General features: G+C 43.3%; 1 protein-coding gene across 2 annotated transcripts in view; it reads right to left on the bottom strand.

The window, feature by feature from the left end:
- Positions 1-13603, bottom strand: part of LOC115124441 (twisted gastrulation protein homolog 1-A-like) — a 40211-nt gene extending 26608 nt beyond the window's left edge. Inside the window, exons 1-2 of one of the 2 annotated variants that reach the window (XM_065016937.1) lie at positions 13200-13603; positions 10701-10885 (exon numbers count right to left, since the gene is read on the bottom strand). In XM_065016937.1, coding sequence (XP_064873009.1) covers positions 10701-10838 — 138 coding nt within the window. In that variant the 5' untranslated portion in view covers positions 10839-10885; positions 13200-13603. Of the gene's footprint in view, positions 1-10700; positions 10886-12950; positions 13152-13199 lie in introns of those variants that run through there. The other variant, XM_065016936.1, reaches the window with a different exon arrangement.
- Between the last annotated feature and the right edge of the window lie 382 nt (positions 13604-13985).

Raw genomic sequence — 13985 nt, 5'->3', positions numbered from 1 at the left:
GAATTGAATTGAATTGAGAGAGAGAGACAGACAGACAGAGACAGAGGTAGAGAGAGGTAGAGAGAGAGACAGAGGTAGAGAGAGAGAGAGAGAGACAGAGGTAGAGAGAGAGAGAGAGAGACAGAGGTAGAGAGAGAGAGAGAGAGACAGAGGTAGAGAGAGAGAGAGAGACACAGAGGTAGAGAGAGAGAGAGAGACAGAGGTAGAGAGAGAGAGAGAGACAGAGGTAGAGAGAGAGAGAGAGACAGAGGTAGAGAGAGAGAGAGAGAGAGAGGTAGAGAGAGAGAGAGAGAGAGAGGTAGAGAGAGAGAGGTAGAGAGACAGGCTATGTGCCCACTGCCCACAAAATGAGTCGCCTCTTCACTGTTGACCTTGAGACTGGAGTTATATACACTGCTCCAAAAAATAAAGGGAACACTAAAATAACACATCCTAGATCTGAATGAATGAAATATTCTTATTAAATACTTTTTCTTTACATAGTTGAATGTGCTGACAACAAAAATCACAAAAATGATCAATGGAAATCAAATTTTTTAACCCATGGAGGTCTGGATTTGGAGTCACACTCAAAATTAAAGTGGAAAACCACACTACAGGCTGATCCAACTTTGATGTAATGTCCTTAAAACAAGTCAAAATGAGGCTCAGTAGTGTGTGTGGCCTCCGCGTGCCTGTATGACCTCCCTACAACACCTGGGCATGCTCCTGATGAGGTGGCGGGAGGGAGGGCATCAATGCCTTCCTCTTGCAGGAACTGCTGACACACTCCAGCCACATGAGGTCTAGTATTGTCTTGCATTAGGAGGAACCCAGGGCCAACCGCACCAGCATACAAGCTTGTTCTCTGTAGTTCTTTGTAACCTAGAGGTCAACCAGTGGGTCTGTCTCCTCTATACCACCCACCTGGTAGTGTGGTGGATGGGACTACCAGCTCTCTGTAATCTAGAGGTCAACCAGTGCGTCCATCTCCTCTATACCACCCACCTGGTAGTGTGGTGGATGGGACTACCAGCTCTCTGTAACCTAGAGGTCAACCAGTGGGTCCATCTCCTCTATACCACCCACGTGGTAGTGTGGTGGATGGGACTACCAGCTCTCTGTAACCTAGAGGTCAACCAGTGGGTCCATCTCCTCTATACCACCCACCTGGTAGTGTGGTGGATGGGACTACCAGCTCTCTGTAACCTAGAGGGCAACCAGTGGGTCCATCTCCTCTATACCACCCACCTGGTAGTGTGGTGGATGGGACTACCAGCTCTCTGTAACCTAGAAGGGCAACCAGTGGGTCCATCTCCTCTATACCACCCACCTGGTAGTGTGGTGGATGGGACTACCAGCTCTCTGTAACCTAGAGGGTAACCAGTGGGTCCAACTCCTCTATACCACCCACCTGGTAGTGTGGTGGATGGGACTACCAGCTCTCTGTAACCTAGAGGACAACCAGTGGGTCCGTAACCTAGAGGACAACCAGCATATGGTCTCACAAGGGGTCTGAGGATCTCATCTCGGTACCTAATGGCAGTCAGGCTACCTCTGGCGAGCACATGGAGGGCTGTGCGGCCCCCCAAAGAAATGCCACCCTACACCATGACTGACCCACTGCCAAACCAGTCATGCTGGAGGATGTTGCAGGCAGCAGAACGTTCTCCACGGCATCTCCAGACTGTCACGTCTGTCACATGTGCTCAGTGTGAACCTGCTTTCATCTGTGAAGAGCACAGGGCGCCAGTGGCGAATTTGCCAATGTTGGTGTTCTCTGGCAAATGCCAAACGTCCTGCACGGTGTTGGGCTGTCAGCACAACCCCCACCTGTGGATGTCGGGCCCTCATACCACCCTCATGGAGTCTGTTTCTGACCGTCTGAGCAGACACATGCACATTTGTGGCCTGCTGGAGGTCATTTTGCAGGGCTCTGGCAGTGCTCCTCCTGCTCCTCCTTGCACAAAGGTGGAGGTAGCGGTCCTGCTGCTGGGTTGTTGCCCTCCTACGGCCTCCTCCACGTCTCCTGATGTACTGGCCTGTCTCCTGGTAGCGCCTCCATGCTCTGGACACTACGCTGACAGACACAGCAAACCTTCTTGCCACAGCTCGCATTGATGTGCCATCCTGGATGAGCTGCACTACCTGAGCCACTTGTGTGGGTTGTAGACTCCGTCTCATGCTACCACTAGAGGGAAAGCACCGCCAGCATTCAAAAGTGACCAAAACATCAGCCAGGAAGCATAGGAACTGAGAAGTGGTCTGTGGTCACCACCTGCAGAACCACTCCTTTATTTGGGGTGTCTTGCTAATTGCCTATAATTTCCACCTGTTGTTTATTCCATTTGCACAACAGCATGGGACATTTATTGTCAATCAGTGTTGCTTCCTAAGTGGACAGTTTGATTTCACAGAAGTGTGATTGACTTGGGAGTTACATTGTGTTGTTTAAGTGTTCCCTTTATTTTTTTGAGCAGTATATATATATATATATATACATAAATATCGCTCTATGGTTCCAGCGTTCGTTGATGAAAGTGTTTAAGAATTGAAAGTTAGGATAGCCTGAACTTGTGAAAGTTGTTTTTTGTGTTTCTAGGACTTAACAGTTAAAGAGTTAGTGTTGATGATTCACAAGTTCAGGCTATATACACACAGTCGCCTCTTCACTGAGAGTTAGTGTTGATGATTCACAAGTTCAGGCTATATACACACAGTCGCCTCTTCACTGAGAGTTAGTGTTGATGATTCACAAGTTCAGGCTATATACACACAGTCGCCTCTTCACTGAGAGTGAAGTATTGATGATTCACAAGTTCAGGCTATATACACACAGTCGCCTCTTCACTGAGAGTTAGTGTTGATGATTCACAAGTTCAGGCTATATATACACACAGTCGCCTCTTCACTGAGAGTTAGTGTTGATGATTCACAAGTTCAGGCTATATATACACACAGTCGCCTCTTCACTGAGAGTTAGTGTTGATGATTCACAAGTTCAGGCTATATATACACACAGTCGCCTCTTCACTGAGAGTTAGTGTTGATGATTCACAAGTTCAGGCTATATATACACACAGTCGCCTCTTCACTGAGAGTTAGTGTTGATGATTCACAAGTTCAGGCTATATATACACACAGTCGCCTCTTCACTGAGTTAGTTTGATGATTGATGATTCACAAGTTCTGAGAGTTAGGCTATATACACACAGTCGCCTCTTCACTGAGAGTTAGTGTTGATGATTCACAAGTTCAGGCTATATACACACAGTCGCCTCTTCACTGAGAGTTAGTGTTGATGATTCACAAGTTCAGGCTATATACACACAGTCGCCTCTTCACTGAGAGTTAGTGTTGATGATTCACAAGTTCAGGCTATATACACACAGTCGCCTCTTCACTGAGAGTTAGTGTTGATGATTCACAAGTTCAGGCTATATACACACAGTCGCCTCTTCACTGAGAGTTAGTGTTGATGATTCACAAGTTCAGGCTATATACACACAGTCGCCTCTTCACTGAGAGTTAGTGTTGATGATTCACAAGTTCAGGCTATATACACACAGTCGCCTCTTCACTGAGAGTTAGTGTTGATGATTCACAAGTTCAGGCTATATACACACAGTCGCCTCTTCACTGAGAGTTAGTGTTGATGATTCACAAGTTCAGGCTATATACACACAGTCGCCTCTTCACTGAGAGTTAGTGTTGATGATTCACAAGTTCAGGCTATATACACACAGTCGCCTCTTCACTGAGAGTTAGTGTTGATGATTCACAAGTTCAGGCTATATACACACAGCCTCTTCACTGAGAGTTAGTGTTGATGATTCACAAGTTCAGGCTATATACACACAGTCGCCTCTTCACTGAGAGTTAGTGTTGATGATTCACAAGTTCAGGCTATATACACACAGTCGCCTCTTCACTGAGAGTTAGTGTTGATGATTCACAAGTTCAGGCTATATACACACAGTCGCCTCTTCACTGAGAGTTAGTGTTGATGATTCACAAGTTCAGGCTATATACACACAGTCGCCTCTTCACTGAGAGTTAGTGTTGATGATTCACAAGTTCAGGCTATATATACACACAGTCGCCTCTTCACTGAGAGTTAGTGTTGATGATTCACAAGTTCAGGCTATATACACACAGTCGCCTCTTCACTGAGAGTTAGTGTTGATGATTCACAAGTTCAGGCTATATACACACAGTCGCCTCTTCACTGAGAGTTAGTGTTGATGATTCACAAGTTCAGGCTATATACACACAGTCGCCTCTTCACTGAGAGTTAGTGTTGATGATTCACAAGTTCAGGCTATATACACACAGTCACGATTCCAAGTTCTTCACTGAGAGTTAGTGTTGATGATTCACAAGTTCAGGCTATATACACACAGTCGCCTCTTCACTGAGAGTTAGTGTTGATGATTCACAAGTTCAGGCTATATACACACAGTCGCCTCTTCACTGAGAGTTAGTGTTGATGATTCACAAGTTCAGGCTATATACACACAGTCGCCTCTTCACTGAGAGTTAGTGTTGATGATTCACAAGTTCAGGCTATATACACACAGTCGCCTCTTCACTGAGTTAGAGTTGTTGATGATTCACAAGTTCAGGCTATATACACACAGTCGCCTCTTCACTGAGAGTTAGTGTTGATGATTCACAAGTTCAGGCTATATACACACAGTCGCCTCTTCACTGAGAGTTAGTGTTGATGATTCACAAGTTCAGGCTATATACACACAGTCGCCTCTTCACTGAGAGTTAGTGTTGATGATTCACAAGTTCAGGCTATATACACACAGCCTCTTCTGAGAGTTAGTGTTGATGATTCCTCTTCACTGAGAGTTAGTGTTGATGATTCACAAGTTCAGGCTATATACACACAGTCGCCTCTTCACTGAGAGTTAGTGTTGATGATTCACAAGTTCAGGCTATATACACACAGTCGCCTCTTCACTGAGAGTTAGTGTTGATGATTCACAAGTTCAGGCTATATACACACAGTCGCCTCTTCACTGAGAGTTAGTGTTGATGATTCACAAGTTCAGGCTATATACACACAGTCGCCTCTTCACTGAGAGTTAGTGTTGATGATTCACAAGTTCAGGCTATATACACACAGTCGCTCTTCACTGAGAGTTAGTGTTGATGATTCACAAGTTCAGGCTATATACACACAGTCGCCTCTTCACTGAGAGTTAGTGTTGATGATTCACAAGTTCAGGCTATATACACACAGTCGCCTCTTCACTGAGAGTTAGTGTTGATGATTCACAAGTTCAGGCTATATACACACAGTCGCCTCTTCACTGAGAGTTAGTGTTGATGAGAGTTAGTGTAGTGATGATTCACAAGTTCAGGCTATATACACACAGTCGCCTCTTCACTGAGAGTTAGTGTTGATGATTCACAAGTTCAGGCTATATACACACAGTCGCCTCTTCACTGAGAGTTAGTGTTGATGATTCACAAGTTCAGGCTATATACACACAGTCGCCTCTTCACTGAGAGTTAGTGTTGATGATTCACAAGTTCAGGCTATATACACACAGTCGCCTCTTCACTGAGAGTTAGTGTTGATGATTCACAAGTTCAGGCTATATACACACAGTCGCCTCTTCACTGAGAGTTAGTGTTGATGATTCACAAGTTCAGGCTATATACACACAGTCGCCTCTTCACTGAGAGTTAGTGTTGATGATTCACAAGTTCAGGCTATATACACACAGTCGCCTCTTCACTGAGAGTTAGTGTTGATGATTCACAAGTTCAGGCTATATACACACAGTCGCCTCTTCACTGAGAGTTAGTGTTGATGATTCACAAGTTCAGGCTATATACACACAGTCGCCTCTTCACTGAGAGTTAGTGTTGATGATTCACAAGTTCAGGCTATACACACAGTCGCCTCTTCACTGAGAGTTAGTGTTGATGATTCACAAGTTCAGGCTATATACACACAGTCGCCTCTTCACTGAGAGTTAGTGTTGATGATTCACAAGTTCAGGCTATATACACACAGTCGCCTCTTCACTGAGAGTTAGTGTTGATGATTCACAAGTTCAGGCTATATACACACAGTCGCCTCTTCACTGAGAGTTAGTGTTGATGATTCACAAGTTCAGGCTATATACACACAGTCGCCTCTTCACTGAGAGTTAGTGTTGATGATTCACAAGTTCAGGCTATATACACACAGTCGCCTCTTCACTGAGAGTTAGTGTTGATGATTCACAAGTTCAGGCTATATACACACAGTCGCCTCTTCACTGAGAGTTAGTGTTGATGATTCACAAGTTCAGGCTATATACACACAGTCGCCTCTTCACTGAGAGTTAGTGTTGATGATTCACAAGTTCAGGCTATATACACACAGTCGCCTCTTCACTGAGAGTTAGTGTTGATGATTCACAAGTTCAGGCTATATACACACTGAGAGTTAGATGATTCGTTCAGGCTCTTCACTGAGAGTTAGTGTTGATGATTCACAAGTTCAGGCTATATACACACAGTCGCCTCTTCACTGAGAGTTAGTGTTGATGATTTATTTTATGCTAATGTCATTGTTTTAAAAACGTTTTTTTTTTTTGAGAGAGAGAGAGAATTTAAAGTTAGGATCCCCCCTGAAGGTTGTAGTTTAATTTATCAATATATATATATATATATATATATATATAGCAACTAGGATAGAAACTATTATTATTTCTATGGTTTTAAACCCATGTTAACTTCTGCTTCTTCTTTAAATGGTTATAATTCTAATATTATACATAGTATCAAATATCCAAATAAAAACAAACACAAAATATCAAATAAAATAATAGTATAAATAAATATATATATTTGACAATCAAAGTCGGGCCAGTCTGAACATCTCAACATTGGTTTAAAATGGTGTAGGAGGAGCTAGAGAGGTCTAAAATAATTCAAGTAGATGGTCACTTTTTTTTTTTGCCAGTGAAATGCATTGGGGGCTCATTTAAATATTGTTATAATTCAAAAAAAATATAGTTAAAACATCAAAACAAAACAATCCGAGTTGGGGCAGTCTGGACATTTGGAAGTTGGTTTTTGGCGTTTAATAGCTTAAAAATCGTTTAAGCTCTAGAGCGGGGCTACAGAAATCAAATATTAATATGACTATGTAAGATATCGAGAGTTGTGCTTTGCCTTCAGCAAGCACACCTAATAATCTCAACAGAGAAAACAAATGTCCCTCCTGTGTGCTACATAAATATCCTACTGGAATCCTCATACTTTACTTCAGACAGCTTCTCCATCCTAGAAATCAATCATTTCCAGACCTAAACACCACAACTGGACGAGAAGAAGAAGAAGAAGAAGAAGAAGAAGAAGAAGAAGAAGAAGAAGAGGTAACGTAATGTTAGCTAGGCTTGACTAAGCAAGTTAGTTAGTTCGCTTTTGACAAATCAGATCAGTTTGGGCTGTAAAACACAGCCAGAGTGGCTCTGCACAAAACCACCATTTTCTATCGACCGTCGAAGGTTGTCTGTCTTTCTGGATTCACATTACATATTTATATCAAATCAAATGTATTTATATAGCCCTTCGTACATCAGCTGATATCTCAAAGTGCTGTACAGAAACCCAGCCTAAAACCCCTCCTCCTCTAGGAAAAACTCCCCTAGAAAGGCAGGAACCTAGGAAGAAACCTAGAGATGCAGGTGTAGAAGCACAGTGGCTCGGAAAAACTCCCCTAGAAAGGCAGGAACCTAGGAAGAAACCTAGAGATGCAGGTGTAGAAGAACGGTGGCTAGGAAAAACTCCCCTAGAAATGATTATAAGCTGCATAGGCTCTGTAGCATCAGATGTTAAACATTCTGATATATCCTAAGACAATATTTAATGGTAACTGAAAAAGAGAAAAGGCTGTTCAACAAGAAGTTTATATGGTAAAAGTTAACACAGAAAACAAATGCAGTGTGAACAGTGTAGTACAGTTCAGTGTGTCTGAGTGTGTTTCTGCCTGTAGTAGTTCAAAGACCCGCAGCTACAGATTGTACCTGTAGAACCCAGCTATATTGTAAATGTAGAACCCTCTGTGGAAAGGGTTCTACCTGGAACCGGAAATGGTTCTACCTGGAACCAAAAAAGGGTTCTACCTGGAACCAAAAAAGGGTTCTACCTGGAACCAAAAAGGGTTCTACCTGGAACCAAAAAGGGTTCTTTAAAATAGTTCTCCTATGGGGAAAGTCGAAGAACCCTTTTAGATTATAGATAGCATCTTATTTTCTAAGAGTAAATAGCTGTTGTTTTTAATGGTACAGAATAATGTATAGAATTACAGTGGCAAGGAAAAGGTGTGTGAACCCTCAGGAATTACCTGGATTTCTGCATAAATATGACATAACATGTGATCTGATCTTCATCTAAGTCACAACGATATACAAACACAGTCTACTTAAACTAATAACACACAAATTATTGTATTTTTCTTATCTATATTGAACACATAATTTAAACATTCAAAAAGTATGTGAACCCCCTAGGCTAATTACTTTTCCAAAAGCTAATTGGAGTCAGGAGTTAAATAACCTGGAGTCCAATCAATGAGACGAGATTGGAAATTTTGGTTAGCGCTGCCCTGCCCCATTTTTAAAAAATTTAAAAATTAAATCACAATTTGAGTTTGCTATTCACAAGAAGCGTTGCCTGATGTGAACCATGCCTCGAAGAAAAGAGATCTCAGAAGACATAAGATTAAGAGTTGTTGCCCTACATAAAGCTGGAAAGGGTTACAAAAGTATCTCAAAGTCAGTCCACGGTAAGGCAAATTGTCTATAAATGGAGAAATTTCAGCACGGTTGCTACTCTCCCTAGGAGTGGCCTTCCTGCAAAGATGACTGCAAGATCACAGCGCAGAATTCTCAATGAGGTTCAGAAGAATCCTAGTGTGTCAGCTTAAGACTTACAGAAATCTCTGGAACATGATAACATCTCTGTTGACAAGTCTACAAAATGTAGAACATGAAACAAGAATGGTGTTTATGGGAGGACACCACGGAAGAAGCCACTGCTGTCCAAAAAAAACATTGCTGCACGTCTGAAGTTTGCAAAGGAGCACCTGGATGTTCCGCAGCGCTACTGGAAAAATATTCTGTGGACAGATGAAACTAGTTGTGTTGTTTGGAAGGAACATACAACACTATGTGTGGAGAAAAAAAAGGCACAGCACACCAACATCAAAACCTCATCCCAACTGTAAAGTCTGGTGGAGGGAGCATCATGGGTTTGGGGCTGCTTTGCTGCCTCAGGGTCTGGACAGCTTGCTATCGTCAATGGAAAAATGAATTCCCAAGTTCATCAAGACATTTTGCAGGAGAATGTATCTGTCCGCCAATTGAAGCTCAACAGAAGTTGGATGACGCAACAGGACAACGACCCCAAACACAGAAGTAAATCAACAGAATGGCTTCAACAGAAGAAAATACGCCTTCTGGAGAGGCCTAGTCAGTCCTGACCTCAACCAGAGTGGCCCAGTCAGTCCTGACCTCAACCAGAGTGGCCCAGTCAGTCCTGACCTCAACCAGAGTGGCCCAGTCAGTCCTGACCTCAACCCGATTGAGATGCTGTGGCACGACCTCAAGGGAGCGGTTCACACCAGACATACCAAGAATATTGCTGAAACTGAAACAGTTTTGTAAAGAGGAATGGTCCAAAATTCCTCCTGACCGTTGTGCAGGTCTGATCCACAACTACAGAAAACATTTGGTTGAGGTTATTGCTGCCAAAGGAGGGTCAACCAGTTATTAAATCCAAAAGGTTCACTGACTTTTCCCACCCTGCACTGTGAATGTTTACACGGTGTGTTCAATAAAGACATGAAAACGTATAATTGTTTGTGTTATTAGTTTAAGCAGACTGTGTTTGTCTATTGTTGTGACTTAGATGAAGATCAGATCAAATGTTATGACCAATTTATGTAGAAATCCAGGTAAATCTAAAAGGTTCACATACCTTTTCCTTCCCACTGTTTACTCAGGGTCTTTCAACCCCGGTAGAACAATAGAGCTTGGTGGCAGCTCCTGGCTTTCCAACACCGGGTCTGGCCACCAGGGGGAGTCCTTTATCCTTTTCCTTCCCACGGTTTTACTCAGGGTCTTTCAACCCCGGTAGAACACTAGAGCTTGGTGGCAGCTCCTGGCTTTCCAACACCGGGTCTGGCCACCAGGGGGAGTCCTTTATCCTTTTTCTTCCCACTGTTTACTCAGGGTCTTTCAACCCCGGTAGAACACTAGAGCTTGGTGGCAGCTCCTGGCTTTCCAACACCGGGTCTGGCCACCAGGGGAAGTCCTTTATCCTTTTTCTTCCCACTGTTTACTCAGGGTCTTTCAACCCCGGTAGAACACTAGAGCTTGGTGGCAGCTCCTGGCTTTCCAACACCGGGTCTGGCCACCAGGGGGAGTCATTTATCCTTTTTCCTTCCCGCTGTATGTTGTAAAGGCACATAATGCAACTGGATAACCAGATGAACAAACTAGTGGAGGGAAAAGTGAAAATCCAATAATAGGATAAAAATACACAGTCACACACACACAGTCACAATGCAAAGATAGTGTTTGGTTTTGAGTCTGTTCAACAAAAAAAAAGTTGGCTGTATTGATGACATCGCAAGTGTTCACATTACCCTCTTCTACACATCACCAAGATATGGCATACACACACACACACACACACACAGTCACCTGTATGAGGCACTTGCTGACGTCGGAGGCGCAGAGGGCCTTGTTACAGGCGCTGGTCTGAGAAGATCCTGATAGGACCAGGAGGAAGAGGAGGGTAGTGGAAGTTGGGACCAGAACACACAGCTGACCAGGCCTCATCCTGATGGTCGGCTCAACACACAGCAACGCAACGTGCGTCTGTCCACCTGACTCAACACACAAGACAGAATAGTGTTAGTGGGAGGTGTGTGTGTGGGGGGATACAAATCTGATAGATACTTCACTACATTTACATTTAAGTCATTTAGCAGACGCTCTTATCCAGAGCGACTTACAAATTGGTGCGTTCACCTTATGACATCCAGTGGAACTGCCACTTTACAATAGTGCACTACATTCCTAAAGAAAATAATGTACTTTTTACTCCATACATTTTCCCTGACACCCAAATGTACTCATTACATGTTGACAAGAAAATGGTCCAATCGATACACATCAAGAGAACATCCCTGGTCATCCCTACTGCCTCTGATCTGGAGGACTCACTAAACAGAGAACATCCCTGGTCATCCCTTCTAGCCTCTGATCTGGAGGACTCACTAAACAGAGAACATCCCTGGTCATCCCTACTGCCTCTGATCTGGAGGACTCACTAAACAGAGAACATCCCTGGTCATCCCTTCTAGCCTCTGATCTAGAGGACTCACTAAACAGAGAACATCCCTGGTCATCCCTTCTAGCCTCTGATCTAGAGGACTCACTAAACAGAGAACATCCCTGGTCATCCCTACTGCCTCTGATCTGGAGGACTCACTAAACAGAGAACATCCCTGGTCATCCCTACTGCCTCTGATCTGGAGGACTCACTAAACAGAGAACATCCCTGGTCATCCCTTCTAGCCTCTGATCTAGAGGACTCACTAAACAGAGAACATCCCTGGTCATCCCTTCTAGCCTCTGATCTAGAGGACTCACTAAACAGAGAACATCCCTGGTCATCCCTTCTAGCCTCTGATCTAGAGGACTCACTAAACAGAGAACATCCCTGGTCATCCCTTCTAGCCTCTGATCTAGAGGACTCACTAAACAGAGAACATCCCTGGTCATCCATTCTAGCCTCTGATCTAGAGGACTCACTAAACAGAGAACATCCCTGGTCATCCCTACTGCCTCTGATCTGGAGGACTCACTAAACAGAGAACATCCCTGGTCATCCCTTCTAGCCTCTGATCTAGAGGACTCACTAAACAGAGAACATCCCTGGTCATCCCTTCTAGCCTCTGATCTAGAGGACTCACTAAACAGAGAACATCCCTGGTCATCCCTACTGCCTCTGATCTAGAGGACTCACTAAACAGAGAACATCCCTGGTCATCCCTTCTAGCCTCTGATCTAGAGGACTCACTAAACAGAGAACATCCCTGGTCATCCCTTCTAGCCTCTGATCTAGAGGACTCACTAAACAGAGAACATCCCTGGTCATCCCTACTGCCTCTGATCTGGAGGACTCACTAAACAGAGAACATCCCTGGTCATCCCTTCTAGCCTCTGATCTAGAGGACTCACTAAACAGAGAACATCCCTGGTCATCCCTTCTAGCCTCTGATCTAGAGGACTCACTAAACACAAATGCTTTGTTTGTAAATTATATCTGAGTGTTGGAGTGTGCCTGTCGCTTTCCGTTAATAAAATAAAACAAGTAAATCATGCCGTCTGGATTGCTTAATTAATATAAGAAATTTGAAATTATTTATACTTTTACTTTTGATTCTTAAGTATATTTAAAACCAAATACTTTGACTTTTACTCAAGTAGTATTTTACTGGGTGACTTTCACTTTTACTTGAGTCATTTTCTATTAACGGTATCTTTACTTTTACTCAAGTATGACACCTGGGTACTTTCCCCCACCACTGTCATTAGTAAGGTATACACACAGAACTGTCAGCTTCTGCTGTGAATAATGCAGAGGATTTACATTCTCTATGACAAGACACCAAAAATGACAACCTTTATAGGCAATTACGTCAAGATAAAAAAAAAAGAAAGTTCTATCAAATCAATAAACAGTATTGTTATGAAATCCTGTTTGGTTACAACATGTAGACAATAATGTAGGCTTCCATTTGATGTAATGAATAAAAATGTCTCAGCTGTGATATGTTGTTGTTTTTGTGTGTGTTTCTATTACTACAAATACACTGAAGCAGCCCGGGCAGTTAGTAGAAGATCTATGTGCCCCAAGTGAGAGATTATTAGAGTAGTATTTACCTTGCCCTTTCATTTTTCACAATGGAAAGAGGAGAAGACCATTGTCAAAACCACAAGTTATAGTCATTTCGTTAATGACACTGCACTTACAGTAAGTAGCCTAGCATACCTTCTACTAGTCGTTTTACACGTCGCTTTCCTAAAGGGCTAAAACGCCTACCTAGAACACCTAAACCGTTTCCTCGTACGCACAACACCGATTCATCAAGTAACGCCACATGAGTCAAGATGAGATTGTTTAACACTCACCGCGAAAGAGTTGCAATAGTTTGGGGACGTTTGTTTTTGATTGACTGCTGTATCTCCTATGAACGCAACGCCGCCAGTTTCCTCGCCGGTTCAGGATGGAATAATAACGTGGACTACAGGGTCCCGGGCGTCAGTTTCTCTGCCACAGCAACACACATCTACAGGGCAGTAGGACGCCTTAAAGACACACCGTTCATTTTCACATCCAGAGTAGTCCAGCAACTTGGTACGTTAGTTAGTTGGACACATAGGACGCGTTTGAGTGGTAACATGCTGACCAGACCGGACACGTCGCGTGCGCAAGCGTCGCAAAATACATTTAGAAATCCATGTTATTCAATTATTGCACCCACACTGCTCGCTCGCGCCAACGAGCTTCTGCGTTGCCAAGGGCTAAAATAGAAATCAGTCCTATTTCTGACGCAGATCGTGCTGAAAGTCCTGCCTCTCCCATCACCTCATTGGTTTATAGAAGCAGGTACCCACGGTGCCATCTCCTCATTGGTTATAACAACATGGGTGATTGGAAGAGCAACTGTTGTGCAGGTTGTTGTGGTAATACAATGAAAGTTTAGATGGATCACCATATACATTCAAAGATGAAAAAGCCTGGAAGGAGGAGAGACTAGAAACGATTTGGTTGGCCATTTTATGTGTGGATTAATTGTCTGAGGAGAGGACCTTGTGCATTTCAGGTAAAATAACAACTCAATGTTTATATCCCAGGATCCCAGCAAGCTAGCTAAGTCGAACAAATTAACGTTAGCTAGCAGGTGCAAGCTAGCT

This window comes from Oncorhynchus nerka, unplaced genomic scaffold (genome assembly GCF_034236695.1).
Source record: "Oncorhynchus nerka isolate Pitt River unplaced genomic scaffold, Oner_Uvic_2.0 unplaced_scaffold_288___fragment_1, whole genome shotgun sequence".
Lineage (NCBI taxonomy): Eukaryota > Metazoa > Chordata > Actinopteri > Salmoniformes > Salmonidae > Oncorhynchus > Oncorhynchus nerka.
The sequence above is the reverse complement of the archived record's forward strand: the minus strand, read 5'-3'. Positions and strand labels throughout refer to the sequence as shown.